We start from the raw sequence: 25,227 nt of genomic DNA on the forward strand, positions 1-25,227 counted from the left end.
CAAGTTGTAGAAACATCTCAAGGATGATCAATGGAAACAGGATGCACCTGTGCTCAATTTTGAGTATCATAGCAAAGGGTCTGAATACTTATGTAAATAACTTATCTTTTTTTTTTTTTTTTTTTTTTATATATATACACATTTGCAAACATTTCTAAAAACCTGTTTTCGCTTTGTCATTATGGGGTATTGTGTGTAGATTGATGAGGAATAAAATGTGTTTAAACAATTTTAGAATAAGGCTGTAACGTAACAAAATGTGGAAAAGGGGAAGGGTCTGAATACTTTCCAAATGCACTGTACATACATACATACATACATACATACATACATACATACATACATACACAGTAGACACTGTACAGTCGTGGTCAAAAGTTTTGAGAATGACACAAATACTAATTTTCACAAAGTCTGCTGCCTCAGTTTTGATGATGGCAATTTGCATATACTCCAGAATGTCATGAAGAGTTATCAGATGAATTGCAATTAATTGCAAAGTCCCTCTTTGCCATGAAAATGAACTTAATCCCCCAAAAACATTTTCACTGCATTTCAGCCCTGCCACAAAAGGACCAGCTGACATCATGTCAGTGATTCTCTCGTTAACACAGGTGAGAGTGTTGACGAGGACAAGGCTGGAGATCACTCTGTCATGCTGATTGAGTTAGAATAACAGACTGGAAGCTTTAAAAGGAGGGTGGTGCTTGAAATCATTGTTCTTCCTCTGTTAACCATGGTTACCTGCAAGGAAACACATGCCGTCATCATTGCTTTGCACAAAAAGGGCTTCACAGGCAAGGGATTTTGCTGCTAGTAAGATTGCACCTAAATCAACCATTTATCGGATGATCAAGAACTTCAAGGAGAGAGGTTCAATTGTTGTGAAGGTGTCAGGGCACCCAAGAAAGTCCAGCAAGCGCCAGGACCGTCTCCTAAAGTTGATTCAGCTGCGGGATCAGGGCACCACCAGTGCAGAGCTTGCTCAGGAATGGCAGCAGGCAGGTGTGAGTGCATCTGCACGCACAGTGAGGCAAAGACATTTGGAGGATGGCCTGGTGTCAAGAAGGGCAGCAAAAAAGCCACTTCTCTCCAGGAAAAACATCAGGGACAGACTGATATTCTGCAAAAGGTACAGGGATTGGACTGCTGAGGACTGGGGTAAAGTCATTTTCTCTGATGAATCCCCTTTCTGATTGTTTGGGGCATCCGGAAAACACCTTGTCCGGAGAAGACAAGGTGAGCGCTACCATCAGTCCTGTGTCATGCCAACAGTAAAGCATCCTGAGACCATTCATGTGTGGGGTTGCTTCTCAGCCAAGGGAGTGGGCTCACTCACAATTTTGCCTAAGAACACAGCCATGAATAAAGAATGGTACCAACACATCCTCAGAGAGCAACTTCTCCCAACCATCCAAGAACAGTTTGGTGATGACCAATGCCTTTTGCAGCATGATGGAGCACCTTGCCATAAGGCAAAAGTGACAACTAAGTGGCTCGGGGAACAAAACATCGACATTTTGGGTCCATGGCTAGGAAACTCCCCAGACCTTAATACCATTGAGAACTTGTGGTCGATCCTCAAGAGGCGGATGGACAAACAAAACCCCACAAATTCTGACAAACTCCAAGCATTGATTATGCAAGAATGGGTTGCCATCAGTCAGGTTGTGGCCCAGAAGTTTATTGACAGCATGCCAGGGCGGATTGCAGAGGTCTTGAAAAAGGGTCAACACTGCAAATATTGACTCTTTGCATAAACTTAATGTAATTGTCAATAAAAGCCTTTGACACTTATGGAATGCTTGTAATTATACTTCAGTATACCATAGTAACATCCGACAAAAATATATAACACTGAATCAGCGAACTTTGTGAAGACCAATACTTCTGTCATTCTCAAAACATTTGACCACGACTGTACGTACATACACACACACACACACACACACACACACACACACATACATATATATATATATATATATATATATATATATACATATATATATATATATATATATATATATATATATATATATATATATACATACATATACATACACACACACAGTGGGGAAAAAAAAGTATTTAGTCAGCCACCAATTGTGCAAGTTCTCCCACTTAAAAAGATGAGAGGCCTGTAATTTTCATCATAGGTACACGTCAACTATAACAGACAAAATTAGAAAAAAAATCAAGAAAATCACATTTTTAATGAATTTATTTGCAAATTATGGTGGAAAATAAGTATTTGGTCAGTAACAAAAGTTTCTCAATACTTTGTTATATACCCTTTGTTGGCAATGACACAGGTCAAACGTTTTCTGTAAGTCTTCACAAGGTTTTCACACACTGTTGCTGGTATTTTGGCCCATTCCTCCATGCAGATCTCCTCTAGAGCAGTGATGTTTTGGAGCTGTCGCTGGGCAACACGGACTTTCAACTCCCTCCAAAGATTTTCTATGGGGTTGAGATCTGGAGACTGGCTAGGCCACTCCAGGACCTTGAAATGCTTCTTACGAAGCCACTCCTTCGTTGCCCGAGCGGTGTGTTTGGGATCATTGTCATGCTGAAAGACCCAGCCACGTTTCATCTTCAATGCCCTTGCTGATGGAAGGAGGTTTTCACTCAAAATCTCACGATACATGGCCCCATTCATTCTTTCCTTTACACGGATCAGTCGTCCTGGTCCCTTTGCAGAAAAACAGCCCCAAAGCATGATGTTTCCACCCCCATGCTTCACAGTAGGTATGGTGTTCTTTGAATGCAACTCAGCATTCTTTGTCCTCCAAACACGACGAGTTGAGTTTTTACCAAAAAGTTCTATTTTGGTTTCATCTGACCATATGACATTCTCCCAATCCTGTTCTGGATCATCCAAATGCACTCTAGCAAACTTCAGACGGGCCTGGACATGTACTGGCTTAAGCAGGGGGACACGTCTTGCACTGCAGGATTTGAGTCCCTGGTGGCGTAGTGTGTTACTGATGGTAAGCTTTGTTACTTTGGTCCCAGCTCTCTGCAGGTCATTCACTAGGTCCCCCCGTGTGGTTCTGGGATTTTTGCTCACCGTTCTTGTGATCATTTTGACCCCACGGGGTGAGATCTTGCGTGGAGCCCCAGATCGAGGGAGATTATCAGTGGTCTTGTATGTCTTCCATTTCCTAATAATTGCTCCCACAGTTGATTTCTTCAAACCAAGCTGCTTACCTATTGCAGATTCAGTCTTCCCAGCCTGGTGCAGGTCTACAATTTTGTTTCTGGTGTCCTTTGACAGCTCTTTGGTCTTGGCCATAGTGTAGTTTGGAGTGTGACTGTTTGAGGTTGTGGACAGGTGTCTTTTATACTGATAACAAGTTCAAACAGGTGCCATTAATACAGGTAACGAGTGGAGGACAGAGGAGCCTCTTAAAGAAGAAGTTACAGGTCTGTGAGAGCCAGAAATCTTGCTTGTTTGTAGGTGACCAAATACTTATTTTCCACCATAATTTGCAAATAAATTCATAAAAAATCCTACAATGGGATTTTCTGGATTTTGTTTTCTCAATTTGTCTGTCATAGTTGACGTGTACCTATGATGAAAATTACAGGCCTCTCTCATCTTTTTAAGTGGGAGAACTTGCACAATTGGTGGCTGACTAAATACTTTTTTCCCCCACTGTATATAAGGCCTGAATACGAGGGGAAGTGTGCTAGCTACTTACGTCGTTTGTCGACAACAAAGTCTCCGGGGCAGAACTCGTGGTTGTCCAGGTGCTGGATGGGGATGAGGTCGTTGGAGCGGATGAGGGTCTCCATACGACCGTCCTTCCAGAGGACGTCGGCCGAGGTCTTGGTGGACACCACCTCTACCGCCACCCTGACGGTAAAAAACAGGGAGATGGCAGATATTAGAACTAGTGACTTACTAACTAATACTGGAAGTTGTGTCTTCACTGACAGAGCCTCACTATTACAGTAAGTTGTTTTGGTTAAGAGTGGAAAATACCTACAAGTTACAGAATGGAATGTTAAACTGACGCAGCCATTTGCGCAGCAGCAGTGTGAACCAAAGATCTCGCAGGGTGAGCGGTGACGAGCTTGATCTCCTCTGCATTGCATCCTGTCACTGTCTCTCTCCATCCATAATATCCGTCTTTTTTTTATTTTTTTATCAATCTCTCCTCTACCTCATTTCAATCCCCCACTAGAACTCAGCCACGTTCCCCTCGCTCTGCCTTTGTCACTACCTCTCCCTTGCAGTCTTATTCCCCCCATCAGTCTTCCTCTCGCTCTCTCCCCCTGCAACTCAATCCATCTCCCTTGCTCTTTCCCCCTCTCCATCACACTTTCCCCCTCTCTCTCGCTCCATCTGTCTCCTTCAATTAGAGGACCTGGATGTTATCTGGGCACACCTAAGCACATGATACATGATTTATCAGCTGCCAGCTATATTTAACCACCAGATCTGCAGCCTTGGGCTGCGTCTGAAATGGCATCCTATTTTCTAAATAATACACTACTTTTAACCAAGGCTCTGTTCAAAAGTAGTGCACTATATAGGAAATAGGGTGCCATTTCACATGTGCAGCCTTGGTAAACCTGCCGCTTCTGAATGGCGCCTGGTAGAAATTAAAGTTCTTGAATTCTGCAATGTCTTGAGAAAAGGTTACATCGACCCAAACGTCAACCTATTTGGAAACGTCAAACTACTGGTGCATAGCTGGGCCTAATTGTGGGTACCGGCGTGATTTTAAAGGACCACAAGGAGAGCGAGTGCGGTAGCGAGCTTATTCATTTTCACATCACACCAATAATACTAGATTTATGCTAGTATAACCTGTGGATTGTTACTGGTACTAATATTGAATTGGTACTAGATTCAGATTAGTTCTAGGACAAGTACTGGATTGGTACTACTAGGCCTAGTACTATATTGGCCATAGAGTGGTACTAGTACTGGATTGGTGCTAGACTGGTTCAAGATTTTAAGACAAGGCCAGGTCACACCGTCACTGGCAGCATCCACACAGCCTACTAACACCCAGGGTCATTAGTGTACATCTGCTCCGAGAAATCAACCTGAAATCGATCCCCGTAGTTAGTAACAAGCCATCAGAAGGTTCGTAAGGAGGAGAGGACACTTTCTGGGAGACAAGATGTTAGATCGATGAACACTGGTCCGTTTGGCTGGGGAGTGGGTGTAAGGTGACCGTCTCTGTGTGTCCCAAATGGAAGTGACAAAAGTAGTGCACTACATAGGGAATAGGGTGCCATTTCTGATGCTTCTGTCTCTGGCCTAAGACGGAGGATAATGATGTGATTGTGTATCTGTACAAGGCTGGGAGGCATGAGAAGCTGGGAGAGGCACGATGTGCCCTTGAGCAAGGCACTTCACCCCAATTTTCTCCAGGGGTGCCGTACTACTTTGGCTGACCCTGTAAAACAACACTTTTCACTGTACCTATCCGGTGAATGTGACAATAAAAACAATTAAAAGTGACAGTGGGTTCAAGGATGCAGCATTTTTGCCAGCGGGTAGCTGAATTCTTGCCAACAAGCTATTGATCATCCTTTACACATGCCAAAGAGAGAAGGAGATGGCCAGGGAAAGGCCATCTCCTGAACGGAGAGAGAAAAAATTGAGGGAGGGCGCAAGAGAGGGAGGAATAGCGGCTGTTCCAAAAGAAAGGGAGGGCGTGAGGGAGAGAAGGCAGAAAGTAGAAGAGGGGAGAGGACTAAAGTGTGGCCTAGGCTCTGACCTAGCCTGCTACATTTGTAGCCATTTATATACATTTGTATCTGCTACATTTGTAGTCGCATAGCATACTATGAACACAAATTGATTTGATTGACAACTGGCTCACCTGTCGCCGGGCTTGAACTCGCGGGAGAACTTGGTCCTCTTCTTCTTGTGCTTCCTCTTCAGGTTGCGGATCGACAGCGGGATGCTCTTCTTCCTGTTCAGGCCCCCGAGACCGCTGCTCTGCGACGACGCCGTGCTGCTCGCTGACGACGTCAGCGACAAGGTGTCGTCCGTGTCCTCCGCCCCCGCCTCGTCGTCTGCGTCCTGCTCCGCGGGCTCGGGCCATGGGTCAGAGGAGGGGGGAGGGCAAAGGGGCGAGGGCTGGAGGGCGTGGTTGGGGCGGTGAGGGCGGGGGAGGGTGGTGGAGTCTGGATGGGTGTTGTCAGGCTTGAGGTCACCTGGGTGGGGGGGAGAGGACACGGGTGATGGTCGTTGAGTTGGTTTTACATGTATAATTCACGAATGGTACTGTATATGCAGTGACTTGGGACTGAGCAAAGCATGAAGAACAGATTTTAATTGTGGGGCGAACTACCCTGCACAAGGTGTGCAGTTATCAGATGGGCACTTATCAGTAGACTGTATTGAGCTATAAATTATTATTGAGTTTGAGCTCGTCAGCTGTTTAAGTTAGGATATCTACCAAAAAATGACAAGGCAACATTTCTAATGACCAACATAGATAAATAAAAGCAGCATGTACCGTCAAGGCTGTCCGTCTTGTCGGTGGAGTGCTGGTTTGCACCTTGTGTCTCTGCATTATCACTGGTCTTCTTCCCTAACAACTCCTTCTTGAACATTCTTTTCAACTGCAGGAAGGACATTGTCATAAGACACTGATATAATATGAAAAAGAAAAAAATTGGATACATGGAGTATCTGTGCAAACAGAGGCAATATTGTAACCAATTGTTTCTCACACACATACAAACGGGGACAGGCACGCACAATTTTTTAAAAATATATCTCTCACACACCTTCCTGGCTACGGGGTCCTCTGGGAGTCCGGGGGCCCCGTCGGGCCACTCACAGGTGATGTGTGTGGTGTCTCCCTTGGCTGGGAACACGTACAGGGCCCTCTCCCCCAGCTGCCTCTGGGTGTGGTCGTAGTAGCCCAGACGCTTCACTCTGGATCCAAACACACACATTTAGGAGGAGTGTGTCAGTAGAAGTAAAATAATGGGTGTGTGTTAGAGATGAGCATCCCTCCATCGAGTTACATGGGCTCTGATAGATGCACTAACATTTGTTGCATGAACACATTCATTTTCCATTCGAAATTAAAATCTGATACTGAGCTGGGCCTCTGAGCGGGGCTCAATATGCTTTTTATCTGAAATCCCCATCACCCACTGATCATTTTCGCAGATATATGTTTTAGCTAGTAATATGTCAATATTTATCTGTAGAAATGACCAATGAGATTAACCCATAAGAGACTAAGCCCTGTCTAAGCCAGGGGGGCGGGGATACTACTAAGCTATATGGAATTGTTTTAGGAAGGTCATACCAAGGATCATTTGCGATTTGATTTGGAATTTTAAGACCCCTTCAAATAAAATAAATAAAATGTTGGCCTTACTTCTATTAGCCCATACAAAGGCATTGAATAACAGATTCAAGACATGGAACAACAGATCGTCCCCCCAAAAAAGTTTGTTCAGAAGTGTCTGCCCTATATCGGAGATATGAAAAATGAGGAAACGTATTTATTTAGCCCCTTCTTTTTTAGCACTAAATAGTCTAAGCCCTGTCTAAGCCGAAAAAATTACAAATTGTATTTGGCCTTACTGCTATTAGCCCATACAAACACATTTCTGGCACTAACAGTCTCCATATATACTTCCATTAATTATTTCAACTGGTACCGGGGGACCTTTAGATGAGTCTTCTGAGGCCTGTGGACGTCCTAGAGCAAAACAACGGACATGTACGTGTTCATGAGAGTCTCACCTTTCCACAGAGGACTCATATTAGTGTTGTTGCCCAAACTGTTGGGACGCTACAGACAGAAGTTGGCAGATCGGCTGAACCGACTTCAGATGGGTCCCAAGTTGCTTGTGGGGGTCGTAGAGCAAACCGTTCGGACGCTACAGACGATTTTGTGAGAAGACAGATTTTCGGATGACTCAGGGTTTGACAAACACCACTCTAGCTCTGTCACCGCAGATGCGGAAGTGCGACATAGGCGGATGCGGTGGATTGAGATGCAGATATCTCTAGCTTTTTATTATGCTAATTAGATTTTTGCGGGGCAGTGGACATCATCCTTAGGGGGTTAATATAGCACAGCTTAGGATTTCGCACGTCTCAAAAGCTAATGGTTCTGACCGTTTGGAACTTTACGGAGGAGAGCTGCTCTTTCTCCAGCTCCAACTATAGGCTTACAGTGCAGCTCGCAAAAATTATTACGGTCCTAGTTATGAAATTACAACTTCACCCTGTTCATGTAAGTATCCAATTAAGACATGCACGCAAGTGTGAGTAAGAGAGATGTGATTGTGAGGTGTGTATATAATGTATGTGGACCAGATCACTAGAAATACTGTTCATACACTGTATATCTATGATAGAAAACTGTATCCTCTATGCTCCAGTGTGGATGGATGGATGAATCAATGAATGCAGGGCTCTACAGCGCGACCATTGTACTCGCATATGTGGCTAAATCTTTTGCTGTGCGACCTGGAATTTTATTTTAGGAGTACAAGTGGCCTAGAAAAATGAAGGATTCTAGCTTTAATATCTCAAATATTTGTCGTTATGCTCCTAAATTCCTTTATCAATTTAGACGCACACGTGCTCTTGTAAAAACGGTCAGCGTAGAGCCTTGGAATGAACAGATAGACTGGGAGCAGTACAGTACAATACCTGCAGAGGTTCTCCTGTGAGATGGTGGACGGAGGGGGGTAGACGCTGTCCGTGCCCTTGGGGGAGTAACTCTTGGTGATCCACGTCACCTTCAGCTCCGCCACCTGGACCTACGGGTTCACATGACACACAGATAACCATTTAGAGCAGTGACATCACACATACTTTAGTAGCTAAGCCTATAATTAGGTGGTAAGGTTATGTGGTCAGTAAAACCCAGGAAAAACTCAGAGGCCAAGTTATAGCCTTTGGATAATGCACTACTATAAAATATGCAAATTGCCACCATCATACCTCTTCGACCACCACCCTGAATTTGCTCTTCTTGCGGAGTACGGGCTTGACCCCGGAGAGCCACTGGACATTGGAGAAAACTTTGGCCGGCCCGATCAGCACCTGGCCTGGGTAGAAACCATAGGCCTCGTCGAAGAACAGACCCTAACAACCAGAGAGGAGATTCATCTTAATAACACACAGAGGCAGTTTCCTTAACCCAGTCCAGGGAGAACCTAAAAAGGTCTGTAAGATATCCTGCTGCTCATTGGTAATTTCAACAAATGACAGGAGAACATAGCTAGTACTTATCAACCTTCAGTGTTCATTTATACGGTTGTATTGTTTCTGAAATATAACAGCCAAAGTGAACAGGAGTAACACATAGGTATTTCCAGTCAAAGCACAACAGTTTCCGATTAATATTGGACGCACGCAACCTGCTACCTTAAACAAGATTAGGGTCGATCCATTTAAACTCAATTTTCAAAAATCGGTTTCCTAAATTGACCCAGCTCAAATGGAATTGACCCCCAGCCCTGTTACAAAGTATTACACCACTACCTCTGGTCCATAAGGAGGAATAGGAAGCTCAAGGCTGTGCGCAGTAACTTCATTTCATATTACTTCCACCTAGCCAGCCTTATCAGATCAGTGAAGCGCAGTGGAAGATGGCAGATGGCTACGTTTTCACACAAAATGCAGCTCATGGCATTTCACCTACCGAGTCACTGACGTGTGGACAGACGTCGTACAGCTTGGCGCCGTCCTCCACATTCATGGAACACCTGCAGTAGTAGAGAGAGAAGTTGAGCTAACCATGAAGCAGACAGATGTAAATTAAACAGTTTTGAATTTACACTCATACTGGGACAGATTCTGTACCTGGCTCCATTGGACAACTTGAGGATGATGTGGTTGGTCAGGTCGTACACCTTCCCCAGCCAGAAGTCGTAGGCTATGTAGTCCCCATACATGAAAGACTAGCAGGGAACACACATAAAACAAATGATTGTAACAGAGACATTGATGTGCGATATATATATATATACACACACACACACACCAGTCAAGTTTGGACACACCTACTCATTCCAGGGTTTTTCTTTTGTAGAATAATAGTGAAGACATCAAAACTATGACATAACACATATGGAATCATGTAGTAACCAGAAAATTGTTAAACAAATCAAAATATATTTAATATTTGAGATTCTTCAAAGTTGCCACCCTTTGCACACTCTTGGCTTTCTCTCAACCAGCTTCATGAGGAACGCTTTTCCAACAGTCTTGAAGGAGTTCCCACATATGCTGAGGACTTCTTGGCTGCTTTTCCTTCACTCTGCGGTCCAACTCATCCCAAACCATCTCAATTGGGTTGAGGTCGGGTGATTGTGGAGGCCAGGTCATCTGATGCAGCACTCCATCACTCTCCTTCTTGATCAAATAGCCCTTACACAGCATGATGTGTTGGGTCATTGCCCTGTTGAAAAACAAAATGATAGTCCCCACTAAGTGCAAACCAAATGGGATGGTGTATTGCTGCAGAATACTGTGGTAGCCATGCTGGTTAAGTGTGCCTTGAACTCTAAATAAATCACTGACAGTGTTACCAGCAAAGCACCCCCACGCCACCTCCATGCTTCACGGTGGGAACCACACATGCGGAGATCATCCGTTCACATACTCTGCGTCTCACAAAGACACACAAATCTCAAATTTGGACTTGTCAGACTAAAGGACAGATTTCCACCGGTCGAATGTCCATTGCTTGTGTTTCTTGGCCCAAGCAAGTCTCTTCTTCTTATTGGTGTCCTTTAGTAGTGGTTTCTTTGCAGCAATTAGACCATGAAGGCCTGATTCACACAGTCTCCTCTAAACAGTTGATGTTGAGATGTGTCTGTTACTTGAACTCTGTGAAGCATTTATTTGGGCTGCAATTTCTGAGGCTGGTAACTTGAATGAACTTATCCTCTGCAGCAGAGGTAACTCTGGGTCTTCCTTTCCTGTGGCGGTCCTCATGAGAGCCAGTTTCATCATAGCGCTTGATGGATTTTGCGACTGCACTTGAAGAAACTTTCAAAGTTCTTGACATTTTCCGTATTGACTGACCTTCATGTCTTACAGTAATGATGGACGGTCGTTTCTCTTTGCTTATTTGAGCTGTTCTTGCCATAATATGGACTTGCACTATTCCCAAATAGGGCTATCTTCTATATACCACCCCTACCTTGTCACAACACAACTGATTGGCTTAAAACACATTAAGGAAATAAATTCCACAAATTAACTTTTAACAAGGCACACCTGTTAATTGAAATGCGTTCCAGGTGACTACCTCATGAAGCTGGTTGAGAGAATGCCAAGAGTGTGCAAAGCTCTCACCAAGGCAAAGGGTGGCTATTTGAAGAATCTCAAATATAAAATATATTTTGATTTGTTTAACACTTTCTTGGTTACTACATGATTCCATGTGTTATTCATAGTTTGGATGTCTTCACTATTATTCTACAATGTAGAAAATAGTAAAAATAAAGAAAAACCCTTGAATGAGTAGGTGTGTTTACATACATACAGACTGGTACTGTATGTATGTAAATGATGTCTCTATCTTCTAGGCTACTATGGGAGATACTCGAGAAGGACAAGACAATTGAATAGCCTAATTAAATGAGTATATGTAAGCAAATGGTTAATTAAAATTTAAATCGTAACAAAAATAATAAATTACAAATTAATTTGATAAATCACATGTGGAAATGCTTCCATCTTGTAACTCCTCTGTGGACATAGGGTGGTCATGTGAATACTACGGTATCTCTGGTTTTTCTTACCCAGATGTGATGTAGGTCTTTACTGTTGACGGGGTACAAGACACAGTTGGTCCCCACTAGTTTTACAGCACACTCTATGTCGATGTTGGTCACGATGCCACATTGGTTGTCCTGGAAACCACAACCAAGACAAGGGTTACCATATCACCATCACCCTGACACTATCTAAAAACAATGCACCAATTTCTGTCGGTGCGTTTTAATTTAAGTTTTCTATCACTAGTCAACTCAAGAAATACCACCAAGGGACAGGTGTTGAAAATTCTCATTAGCTACACATACGCTAAAATGTTTACTCAATATGTCAATGTGCTTGCATCAGTCCCTATTATAACAAAGAGGGCATGAAAGCGCATTCTGATAAAGGCATGTTAGCACATTCTACATCAAACACTGCAGCTTGTACAGTCATCCTGTGTTGGTACGACAGCCATGTAGGGTGTCATCAGCTAACACAGTGTAGTGATACGACAGGAGAGGGAGCTCCGCTTACGTTAGAATTCATCCGCCGCACAATGTCTCGGATAACGATGGATCGATCTATAAGTTTCAGCTGCAAGAGAGGGTGGAGAAAAGAGAGAGGGGGTGAGATGAGAACATCATACAATACATAGACAAGACCGACAACTGAAGTGGTCGTGGTCATTTAGCATCTTGGTGGCAGCTGGGATGCCATTGGGTCCCGGTTTCCGACCCAATCATCTCATCTGAACCCAGTCTTATGACTGCTGCCTGATACCAATAGTGATAACGCAACAGTGACGTAAGGCTGCGCTAAATACTAGTCAACCTTTTCCAAACCACAATAATGTACGTACACACCTCTGATCACACAACACTATATAGGACAAGGTATGAAAGTCTCGACTTTGACCGCAACTTCCCCCTGCCTGGTCTCTCTCATCCAAATGACACACAAGGTCGTACAGAGATGATGCGGTCTATAGACAGTGCACTGAGTTTATTCAGGGATCTCTGTGGAAGCGGGGATAAGAGTATCCGAGTAGAAGATCAACATTTGGATGTCAGAGGGTTCAGTTCAGTCTCACTCTCGGCACACACACAGATCTGGGAAAACACTGTTGGAATGATGTCCTTGTTAGTCTACAAAACGTCACAGTGAATAAAATACTAAAATAAAATGCCAAAATTCCACCACTGCAGCAGGAGAGTGGCAGTTCAAGAGAGGCACTACTAATTACAAATGATCTATATACCCTGGCAGCCCTAGGTACAGCAATAGCCTAATAATAGGTTGGTGGGTGGTGGATAGATTGATCGATTAAGGGATGATAGATGAATGAAGGAATTGGTATACAGGGAAATTACTAAATGAAAGCAGAATTTACTGGGTGGAAGTAATCAATGAGTGAAAGGAGGATAAATAGGGTTGGGACTGATTGGTTAAGGCTGTAACTGGGTCATGTCTAGATGAGATACAGCTTTTGTCAAATTTGACATCAAAAGATGCTAACCCTAACCCTTTTCCTAACCTTAACCTAATTATCCTAACTTGCTACTATAATTCTCCTAACCTGCTGCATAAGTTCTCCTAAACGTGCTACGAAAAGTCAATTTACAAAAGCTGTATCCTTTCTAGACAAAACTCAATAACTGAGGGGTGGGAGGGGAGCACAGATGCCTTATCAGGGGCTGACTGGGAAAGCCTGTGCCTCCGAGTGCCGTTCTCCTGTGAACACAATTGGTGAGGTGAAATGTTCAGAATGTTGCAGAAAATTGCAATGACTAGAGCGGACATACTCCTTGAAAGACAATTATATCTGTTCTACTCCATACATTTCTGAAACCTAGACAATACCTTTAAACCGATTCCCAATAAGATACAGTAACTCAAAACACCTTTACAGCCTGTATTCCTCACAGTCTTAGCTCTAATTTAGGCGTATCTTTAATCATCCACCATGTTGATGCAGTAGACAAACATGACTGGGAAATGGGAATTACACACAGGAGAATTAGCTGAGCCCACGCAATACCAGACTCACTAAAAGAGTCAAATCAGCTCGTTGCTGTCTATTCCATTTTCCAAGTGATGACACGTACTGTTCTCAAATGTGTGGGGACAGACAGATCACTCTTCAAAGGCAAGAGTCATTCAGTAAGCCAGGCATAGGCTAGTGGTGGGGTGGCAACATGCTCCATAATACTAATCAGTGTAATTTGGCTAGCGCTAGTAGTGGCAAGTTGCTCCTCTGGCTGGAGTTGGAATGGTTGGCAGCTGCCAGCCGGATGCCTTCACCTACAATATACTTATGGAGGAGAGAGGAGGGAGGCAGGACGAGAGATGATTAGGAGAAAGAAGAGAGGAGAGAAAATTAGGAGGGAGGAAGTGTGGTTATGAAGTGGAAGGGAGTGAGTGTGTGTTAGCTTTTATATCTCCATAATGTCCAATTTTGGCTATTACTTTTGTAATCCTGTATCTCTTGTACACACCAATCTGATTGGGCTAGGCCAGCTGCAGCTATCCCCATGTATTCAGGCTCTGCTGTCTGGACTGTAACCTTACTCCTGTAAATTGTGGGGAGAGGAGGTGGGCAAGATGGGATCGATGCTCCCTTGTAAACTCTTTACACATAACGCCGTCTTAACCGTCACACCACTCCCAGTGTAGAGGGTGGACACACTCATGCATGCACACTTACGCAAACACAGACAGGCCTACACTGAAGCACGCACACACACAGTCCCATGTGTGTGTTTAGTGATTCTAATTCTGCCATGGAGAAGAGGGGTCAGGCAGCCTCCGGATGCACCAATTTTCTCACTGCATAGGAACCATGAGGCTAAAATCAATACATACTCAACCAAATATGAAGGAAACAACCATGTGAAGTACTAAGATATGACATTACAATAGAATACAATAGGGCATGCCACACCTTCCAGGAAGCATATTCTACAATGACTATTTTATAGCTATCAAAACAATCCAATTTAGCCTAGTTATCATTCATTATTCATGGGATGCTTGTAACACAGTCGCAGTTCCATCCCCAGAAATAGTCAGAGGGAGAGGAGGACAGGATGAGAGGGAGAAAGCAGAGGAAGGGTATACAGTCTCTGAGCTCATCTCATTTACAACTGCTGGTGATCGAGAGCTCCGAAAAAGAACAGCATGAATATCTTCCCTCTCTTCCTTTTCTAGTCTTGTATTTTTTCTCTCCCCAGGCCCACCAAAGGAAGCTAGGCCTATTTCCTAGAGATGTCACCACTGACTGTCTCATCTGTTGCCTGTCTGTTCACTGCTCAATGAGCTGATCTGTGCCTCGCCGCATCCTGCACAAATCACTGCTCCTCCTGTAGGTATGGAACACACAGTATGCAATCCAGTTAGGCATACAAATGGTACGTAGCATATGTAAAACTACTAACACAAAGAGAACATACACACTTTCTCCCCTTGTCTGAACAACGATCCTAAAGCAAGAAATATCCAGAGGAAAATGCTGAAAACATCCCTAGTGTGTCTCGTACGTTGGAGGATTGCCTGTCGACACGATAGTGGTGTTCAGGAATTCAGTGGAAACACCTGTCAGTATTGGAGTCTTTTGTTCAGGAACCAGTAACTGTCCAATAACAATGGCTGTTAGTCAGCAGCACAGCGTCAAGCGGCAGCCTGGAAACCAGCAGGCTGTTCTGTAAAAGGTGCTGTTAAAGAGGAGGGGGCGGTATCTCTCATACACACTAGTGCCAACACAATAGCAAACAGACACACACACACACACACACAGGCTACTAGAACACACAAACAAAAGGGACATCTCTCTGAAAGGGCGAGCTAAGCTGTCAGGCTAAAGGCTAACAAAGCAGATCAAAATGTACAACTGTTCCTTTGTCTCATCTCAAGGATGGAGAGTTCTTGTCTGGTGATAGAACAGCATTTCCTAAACTAGGGGTTGAGATAATTAGCCGCTTGGTTCATAGAACCACGGTTACGTGAGTAACCTCCGATATCCACTAAATGTGGTCATGACAGAGTTTTGTTTTTCTTCCTACAAATGCCTGATGATTGAACATATCAAGACTGTTTCAAGGACAGCTTTTTTCCATCTACGTAACATTGCAAAAATCAGAAATTTTCTGTCCAAAAATGATGCAGAAAAATTAATCCATGCATTTGTTACTTCTAGGTTAGACTACTGCAATGCTCTACTTTCCGGCTACCCGGATAAAGCACTAAATAAACTTCAGTTAGTGCTAAATACGGCTGCTAGAATCCTGACTAGAACCAAGAAATTTGATCATATTACTCCAGTGCTAGCTTCCCTACACTGGCTTCCTGTTAAGGCAAGGGCTGATTTCAAGGTTTTACTGTTAACCTATAAAGCGTTACATGGGCTTGCTCCTACCTATCTTTCCGAGTTGGTCCTGCCGTACATACCAATACGTACGCTACGGTCACAAGACGCAGGCCTCCTAATTGTCCCTAGAATTTCTAAGCAAACAGCGGGAGGCAGGGCTTTCTCCTATAGATCTCAATTTTTATGGAACAGTCTGCCTACCCATGTGAGAGTCGCAGACTCGGTCTCAACCTTTAAGTCTTTACTGAAGACTTATCTCTTCAGTAGGTCATATGATTGAGTGTAGTCTGGCCCAGGAGTGTGAAGGTGAACGGAAAGGCTCTGGAGCAACGAACAGCCCTTGCTGTCTCTGCCGGGCCGGTTCCCCTCTCTCCACTGGGGTTCTCTGCCTCTAACCCTGTTACAGGGGCTGAGTCACTGGCTTGCTGGTGCTCTTTCATGCCGTCCCTAGGAGGGGTGCGTCACTTGAGTGGGTTGAGTTACTGACGTGATCTTCCTGTCTGGGTTGGCGCCCCCCTTGGTTTGTGCTGTGGTGGAGACCTCTGTGGGCTATACTCGGCCTTGTCTCAGGATTGTAAGTTGGTGGTTGAGGATATCCCTCTAGTGGTGCGGGGGCTGTGCTTTGGCAGAGTGGGTGGGGTTATATCCTTCCTGTTTGGCCCTGTCCGGGGTTTCTTCGGATGGGGCCACAGTGTCTCCGGACCGCTCCTGTCTCAGCCTCCAGTATTTATGCTGCAGTAGTTTATGTGTCGGGGGCTGGGGTTAGTTGGTTATACCTGGAGTACTTCTCCTGTCTTATCCAGTGTCCTGTGTGAATTTAAGTATGCTCTCTCTAATTCTCTCGTTCTCTCTGAGAACCTGAGCCCTAGGACCATACGTCAGGACTACCGGGCATGCTGACACCTTGCTGTCCCCAGTCCGCCTGGCCTTGCTGCTATTCCAGTTTCAACTGTTCTGCCTGCGGTTACGAAACCCCTACCTGTCCCAGACCTGCTGTTTTCAACTCTTAATGATCGGCTATGAAAAGCCAACTGAGAGACCTGAGCCCTAGGACCATACGTCGGGACTACCGGCCGTGGTGACTCCTTGCTATCCCCAGTCCGCCAGCGCCTTGCTGCTATTCCAGTTTCAACTGTTCTGCCTGCGGTTATGGAACCCCTACCTGTCCCAGACCTGCTGTTTTCAACTCTTAATGATCGGCTATGAAAAGCCAACTGAGATTTATTCCTGATTATTATTTGACCATGCTTGTCACTTATGAACATTTTTGAACATCTTGGTATGGTTCTGTTATAATCTCCACCCGGCACAGCCAGAAGAGGACTGGCCACCCCTCATAGCCTGGTTCCTCTCTAGGTTTCTTCCTAGGTTTTGGCCTTTCTAGGGAGTTTTTCCTAGCCACCGTGCTTCTACACCTGCATTACTAGCTGTTTGGGGTTTTAGGCTGGGTTTCTGTACAGCACTTCGAGATATTAGCTGATGTACGAAGGGCTATATAAAATAAAATTGATTGATTGATGATCTTCTGAACTTTCCAATCCCTTTGATGCATTTCAGTTATTTCACACCATACTTCCTTCAGTTTGAAATACCGTCAGACTGATTTGTAATTGACTGCCATAGCCCCAAATAAAAAAAGTAAACATTGCCTGTTGATTACATCACCTTTTTTGTTTTAATAATTGAAAAGAATATACAGTGAGGGAAAAAAGTATTTGATCCCCTGCTGATTTTGTACGTTTGCCCACTGACAAAGACATGATCAATCTATAATTTTAATGGTAGGTTTATTTGAACAGTGAGAGACAGAATAACAACAACAAAATCCTGAAAAACGCATGTCAAAAATGTTATAAATTGATTTGCATTTTAATGAGGGAAATAAGTATTTGACCCCCTCTCAATCAGAAAGATTTCTGGCTCCCAGGTGTCTTTTATACAGGTAACGAGCTGAGATTAGGAGCACACTCTTAAAGGGAGTGCTCCTAATCTCAGTATGTTACCTGTATAAAAGACACCTGTCCACAGAAGCAATCAATCAATCAGATTCCAAACTCTCCACCATGGCCAAGACCAAAGAGCTCTCCAAGGATGTCAGGGACAAGATTGTAGACCTACACAAGGCTGGAATGGGCTACAAGACCATCGCCAAGCAGCTTGGTGAGAAGGTGACAACAGTTGGTGCGATTATTCGCAAATGGAAGAAACACAAAATAACTGTCAATCTCCCTCGGCCTGGGGCTCCACGCAAGATCTCACCTCGTGGAGTTGCAATGATCATGAGAACGGTGAGGAATCAGCCCAGAACTACACGGGAGGATCTTTTCAATGATCTCAAGGCAGCTGGGACCATAGTCTCCAAGAAAACAATTGGTAACACACTACGCCGTGAAGAACTGAAATCCTGCAGCGCCCGCAATGTCCCCCTGCTCAAGAAAGCACATATGGACGGGGCCATTGACACTCAAATCTTGGGTGAGAACCTCCTTCCCTCAGCCAGGGCATTGAAAATGGGTCGTAGATGGGTATTCCAGCATGACAATGACCCAAAACACACGGCCAAGGCAACAAAGGAGTGGCTCAAGAAGAAGCACATTAAGGTCCTGGAGTGGCCTAGCCAGTCTCCAGACCTTAATCCCATAGAAAATCTGTGGAGGGAGCTGAAGATTCGAGTTGCCAAATGTCAGCCTCGAAACCTTAATGAGTAGTGGGACAAAATCCCTCCTGAGATGTGTGCAAACCTGGTGGCCAACTACAAGAAACATCTGACCTCTGTGATTGCCAACAAGGGTTTTGCTACCAAGTACTAAGTCATGTTTTGCAGAGGGGTCAAATACTTATTTCCGTCATTAAAATGCAAATCAATTTATAACATTTTTGACATGCGTTTTTCTGGATTTTTTTGTTGTTATTCTGTCTCTCACTGTTCAAATAAACCTACCATTAAAATTATAGACTGATCATGTCTTTGTCAGTGGGCAAACGTACAAAATCAGCAGGGGATCAAATACTTTTTTCCCCTCACTGTATATATATCAAAATGGGGTAACGGGCATGGACTGTCATTTCCCTTTGCTTATTTGAGCTGTTCTTGCCATAATATGGACTTGGTTTTTTACCAAATAGGGCTCTCTTCTATATACACCACCCCTACCTTGCCACAACACAACTGATTGGCTCAAACGCGTTAAGGAAAGAAATTCCACAAATTAACTTTTAACAAGGCACACCTGTTAATTGAAATGCATTCCAGGTGACTACCTCATGAAGCTGGTTGAGAGAATGCCAAGTGTGCAAAGCTGTCATCAAGGCAAAGGGTGGCTACTTTGAAGCATCTCAAATATATTTCGATTTGTTTAACACTTCTTTGGTTACTACATGATTCCATATGTGTTATTTCATAGTTTTGATGTCTTCACTATTATTCTACATTGTAGAAAATAGTTCAAATAAAGAAAAACCCTTGAATGAGTAGGTGTCCAAACTTTTGACTGGTACTGTATATATACAGAGCATTCAGAAAGTATTCAGAACCCTTGACTTTTTCCACATTGTTACGTTACAGCCTTATTCTAAAATTGATTAAAATGTTTTTTCACTCCCTCCTTATTTACACACACAATAACCCATAATGACAAAGCAAAAACTGTTTTTCAGAAAAGTTTGCACATTTTAAAAAAAATAACTGAAATATCACATTTACATAAGTATTCAGACCCTTTACTCAGTACTTTGTTGAATCACCATTGGCTGCGATTACAGCCTCGAGTCTTCTTGGGTATGACGCTACAAGTTTGGCACACCTGTATTTGGTGAGTTTCTCCCATTCTTCTCTGCAGATCCTCTCAAGCTCTGTCAGGTTGGATGGGGAGCTTCGCTGCACAGCTAGTTTCAGGTCTCTCCAGAGATGTTCGATCAGGTTCAAGTCCGGGTTCTGGCTGGGCCACTCAAGGACATTCAGAGACTTGTCCCGAAGCCACTCCTGCGTTGTCTTGGCTGTGTGATAGGGTCATGGTCTGAGGTCCTGAGCGCTCTGGAGCAGGTTTTCATCAAGGATCTCTGTACTTTGCTTCTTCATCTTTCCCTCGATCCGGACTAGTCTCCCAGTCCCTGCCGCTGAAAAACATCCCCACAGTATGATGCTGTCACCATAGGGATGGTGCCAGGTTTCCTCCAGATGTGATGCTTGGCATTCAGGACAAAGAGAAGAGTTCAATCTTGTTTTCGTCAGACCAGAGAATCTTGTTTCTCATGGTCTGAGAGTTCTTTAAAGTGCCTTTTGGCAAACTCCAAGCGGGCTATCATTTGCCTTTTACTGAGGAGTGGCTTCCGTCTGGCCACTATACCATAAAGGCATGATTGGTGGAGTGCTGCAGAGATGGGAGAAACTTCCAGACGGACAACCATCTCCACAGAGGAACTCTGGAGCTCTGTCAGAGTGACCATCGGGTTCTTGGTAACCTCTCTGACCAAGACCCTTCTCCCCCAATTGCTCAGTTTAGCTGTGCAGCCAAACTGAGCAATTGGGGTTTCCAAACTTTTTCCATTGAAGAATGATGGAGGCCACTGTGTTCTTGGGGACCTTCAATGCTGCAGTAATGTTTTGGTACCCTTCCCCAGATCTGTGCCTTGAGACAATCCTGTCTCGGCGCTCTACGGACAATTCCGTTGACCTCATGGCTTGGTTTTTGCTCTGACATGCACTGTCAACTGTGGGACTTTATATAGACAGGTGTGTGCCTTTCCAAATCATGTCCAATCAATTGAATTTACAACAGGTGGACTCCAATCAAATTGTAGAAACAGCTCAAGGATGATCAATGGAAACAGGATGCACCTGAGCTCAATTTCAAGTCTCATAGCAAAGGGTCTGAATATCTACAGTACCAGTCAAAAGTTTGGACACACCTACTCATTCTTTTTTTTTACTATTTTCTACATTGTATAATAATAGTGAAGACATCGAAACTATGAAATAACACATATGGAATCATGTAGTAACCAAAGAAGTGTAAAACAAATTAAAATATATTTTATATTTGAGGTTCTTCAAATAGCCATCCTTTGCCTTGATGACAGATTTGCACACGCTTGGCATTCTCTCAACCAGATTCACCTGGAATGCTTTCCCAACAGTCTTGAAGGAGTTCCCACATATGCTGAGCACTTGTTGGCTGCTTTTCCTCCTTCACTCTGCAGTCCAACTCATCCCAATCCATCTCAATTGGGTTGAGGTCGGGGGATTGTGGAGGCCAGGTCATCTGATGCAGCACTCCATCACACTCCTTCTTGGTAAAATAGCCCTTACACAGCCTGGAGGTGTGTTGGGTCATTGTCCTGTTGAAAAACAAATGATAGTCCCACTAAGCCAAAACCAGCTGTCATCAAGGCAAAGGGTGGCTATTTGAAGAATCTCAAATATAAAATATGTTTTGATTTGTTCCAAAAAAAAATTGGTTGCTACATGATTCCATATGTGTTATTTAAGAGTTGAGATGTCTTCACTATTATTCTACAATGTAAAAAAATAGTTTAAAAATAAAGAAAAACCCTTGAATTAGTAGGTGTGTCCAAACGTTTGACTGGTAGCATATGTAAATAAGGTATTTCTGTTTATTTTTTATAAACGAGCAAACATTTCTTAAAAACCTGTTTTGGCTTCATCATTATGGGGTAGTGTGTGTAGATTGATGAGAAAAAAAAATTGAATCAATTTTAGAATAAGGCTGTAACATAACAAAATGTGGAAAAAGGGAAAGGGTCTGAATACTTCCTGAATGCACTGTATGTGTGCTCTGCATTCTCTACACACACAATGGCTATGTCATAGCACATTTTTAAAGATAAATATTGATATATTACTAGCTCAAACACTGAATCTGCAAAAATTAGAAATTCTTTAGTGGGTGATGGTAATTTCAGATTAAAAGTGTGGGGTGGTAGATACCCAGTTTCCCTCATGGCACAGCTCAGGTGCCTACATACACATAATTCACACAGAGAGCGAGAGAGAGAGCAAGAGAGAGAGCGAGAAGTCCGCTCAGACAGCTCAAGCTCAGACAGGCCCAGCTCAGACAGGCCCAGCTCAGACAGGCCCAGCTCAGACAGGCCCAGCTCAGACAGGCCCAGCTCAGACAGGCCCAGCTCAGACAGGCCCAGCTCAGACAGGCCCAGCTCAGACAGCTCCATCAGCAGCACATTTGAATTCAGAATGGAAAATGGATGTGATTCATGCAGCAAATGTTAGTGCATCGAATCGTATTAAACGAACCGCACCGAATAATTTCAAAATAAAACGTATCGTTCCTGTATCATATCGGAGCCCATGTACCTAGATACATATCAAATGTTCTTGAAAGCGAAAGATGCACATCCCTAGAACAACAGTATTGGTTTTGCTCTTCCTGGGCTCATTAACACGAGTCACTCTCTCCAGGTGGGGTGCAGGAGGAAGGATGGAGGAAAAGGAGTGCGAGAGAGGAGAGACTGCAGCCTTGGGCCACGCCTGTTCTCCATTCACATACAGCATGGTCATACCTAAGATGATAAAGATTAAATATTTATCATACTAGATTCACTCTCCCTCTGGGTCTCTCACACACACCAGGGCCATGTACGACACAGACACAAAAAGATTCTACACACACACACAAACACCCCTACATTTCCCTACTCCATCTCCTTTAGACTAGCCATGTCTGGCAGAGCTGGAGGTCCATTGATCCAGACAGTGGGACCACACAGCTTCATTAGAGGGGCTATGTAGTAATGTTCTAGGCCTTTACTCCCGTTCTCCTGGGGGAGAGGAGAACCAGGTGCCGTTAATAGAACTAACAGTCTGGTATAAAACCACTATATACTTCTGAAACAACTGATGGGAGCTGAGGATGGGTCAGCAGCGACAGAGCGAGAATTACTGATTGAGAGAGTGAAAATAGTGGCAGGGCAAGAGGACAGAGGGAGACAGACAGATAAGGGGAGACAGTCAGACAGATAAGGGGAGACAGACAGAGAGATGAGGGGTGGAGAGAGAGGGAAGTTCAGAGCAAAGCAGAGGGAGGGGGAAAAAACAACAGAGAGAAAGAGAACCAGACACAGAACAAGCCTGTCTCCCCCACTGTGAGGGGTCAATACTGCAGAGGGAGAGAGGCTGCAGCCAGCCGGCCTTTCTTCTCAAGTCCCCAGTGGACACATCCACCACACACAGAGAGGCAGAGAGAGCGAGCAAGAGAGAGCGAGCGAGGCAGAGAGAGAGCGAGCAAGGCAGAGAGAAAGAGCGAGCAAGGCCGAGAGATGGAGCGAGCAAGGCCGAGAGAAAGAGCGAGCAAGGCCGAGAGAAAGAGCGAGCAAGGCCGAGAGAGAGCGAGCATCAGATACATAATCTAAGGAGGGGTGTGGTTGACAACAACCCTTCCACATTACATCACTGCTCTGCATTCTCCAGCACAGTACTCCACAGGGACAGGGAGGAGGGGACGAGAGAGATAGGAGGAGGGAGGACGGGAGACAAGGGGCAAGGTTTACAGCTTACCGTTTCACATCTTTGTAGTGAGTTACCGAGGCTATTCTCTCAAGCCCTTGGCTATAGGGAAGGATGGATCCAAGATGACTTAGCTGCTTCTCTCCTTCTCTACTCTCACCTCTCCTCCACCTGCTGTAACGCCTCTTCACCTTCCAGACCTCCTTTGTCACTTTCTCTCCCTATGCTGATGATCCCTTGTTCTGGCTGCTTGTGAACGTGTGACGGTGTGTGTGTGTGTGTGTGTAGAGCTGGACCCTAAGGCCTTTGGCTGACCAGCAGTGTGTGTTGGTCTACACTCTCTAAGCTAAGGCCCTGGCACCTGCTCAACATTACTCAAGCACCTCCCCTCGAACACTGAGGCTACTTGGCAGTGGCAGTGTGTCCCAGTTTACTTCATTAATAGTCAACCACAGGACCAGCAGTTTAGTCTATTCTCTGAGCACTGCAGGACTAGAACCAGGTTGCTAAGAAGCAAAGAGGCTAGTAATGAAAAAGTGACATAGTAGCAAAGACCCTCAGTTTGCTAATGTGGCTAATGACTGTGATGCTAATGCTAATTGCGTTGAAACAAACTCGACATGTCAATTAACATGTGAGGAGAATGGCGCTGCATCAAGGTGGTGTCAGCAATTTAGTCTTAACTGTAAGTCAATTAGATCATCTGAAGTCTAAATACAGATACCCTAATTTGTGATAGCTTAAGGCTCCTCAGTAGGGAATGGCTAACCGCTAATGGCAATTATTCAAACAGCATGCTAATGAGTTGGCTAGATAATTAATAACCTAATAATGACAAGATGGTTGCTGTCTCAATGAGATTGGAGAAGGCTAGCTAGCTACTGTTATCAGCACATGTGGAGTGACTGGGAAAAAAGGTGACCAAGGTGACAAATAGGACCAAGGCTTATGTATGACATCATGTTCTCCAGAGGGGACAGAGCAGGAGAGACGAGGTCAGAAATGCAAAGCATGAACCTTCTTCATCTAATCGTTGCTGTGCTGCTGCTTACGAGCCTCTGAAAAGCCTACCTCTTCAGCCTTATCAGCTGGTCGTGTGGTGACACCGAATGTATATCAAACCATTATTTACAATCCAGTGCCCAACACAGGCAGTTATCTGACTGAATGCTCGCTCATTACCCCGGATAAACCAGAGTCAGCCCTTTGCAAACAAATAAAGACCAATACTGGTCAATGCTGATACTCAGCGTTTTAGCCTAGCATAGATTAGCCTTAGCAATACCTTTAAAACTGCACCCTGAAAGTACCGCACTACCTTCAGAGCAACAACAGGGGACCAAATACTCCCAAGTCCGTATGTAAAAGGGATATAGGCCTATTCAGCCTATAACTGCAACTGCATGCAACAAGAAATGACTAAAAATAGACACGGTAAAATAAAAAATAAAATACAAAGAGGAAAAAAGAACCGGAGGGACAGAAGGGGGGGCCCTTATCACTTAAGGACAAAAAGCTCTTCATTAGCATAGCAGCCATCTGCCCAGATCTAGCCCTTCTATTCCTCTGCTTTCCCTCCACTCCCTGTATCTCTCCATCATGCCCCCTCTCATTACCCCTCTATCATCCTGTTGTTCTCTTTCCATCTACCTTCATCCT

General features: G+C 44.2%; 1 protein-coding gene across 1 annotated transcript in view; it reads right to left on the reverse strand.

The window, feature by feature from the left end:
• LOC121534017 ((E3-independent) E2 ubiquitin-conjugating enzyme UBE2O) overlaps positions 1 to 25,227 on the reverse strand; it is a 46,548-nt gene that overhangs the window by 15,577 nt on the left and 5,744 nt on the right. The window contains exons 2-11 of the mRNA XM_045218116.1: positions 12,260 to 12,319; positions 11,767 to 11,877; positions 9,818 to 9,915; positions 9,657 to 9,720; positions 8,954 to 9,097; positions 8,660 to 8,769; positions 6,766 to 6,916; positions 6,492 to 6,597; positions 5,850 to 6,186; positions 3,708 to 3,862 (exon numbers count right to left, since the gene is read on the reverse strand). Of these exons, the coding sequence (XP_045074051.1) occupies positions 3,708 to 3,862; positions 5,850 to 6,186; positions 6,492 to 6,597; positions 6,766 to 6,916; positions 8,660 to 8,769; positions 8,954 to 9,097; positions 9,657 to 9,720; positions 9,818 to 9,915; positions 11,767 to 11,877; positions 12,260 to 12,319 (1,336 nt within the window). The remainder of the gene's footprint in view (positions 1 to 3,707; positions 3,863 to 5,849; positions 6,187 to 6,491; positions 6,598 to 6,765; positions 6,917 to 8,659; positions 8,770 to 8,953; positions 9,098 to 9,656; positions 9,721 to 9,817; positions 9,916 to 11,766; positions 11,878 to 12,259; positions 12,320 to 25,227) is intronic.

This window comes from Coregonus clupeaformis, unplaced genomic scaffold (assembly GCF_020615455.1).
Source record: "Coregonus clupeaformis isolate EN_2021a unplaced genomic scaffold, ASM2061545v1 scaf1379, whole genome shotgun sequence".
Taxonomy (NCBI): Eukaryota; Metazoa; Chordata; class Actinopteri; order Salmoniformes; family Salmonidae; genus Coregonus; species Coregonus clupeaformis.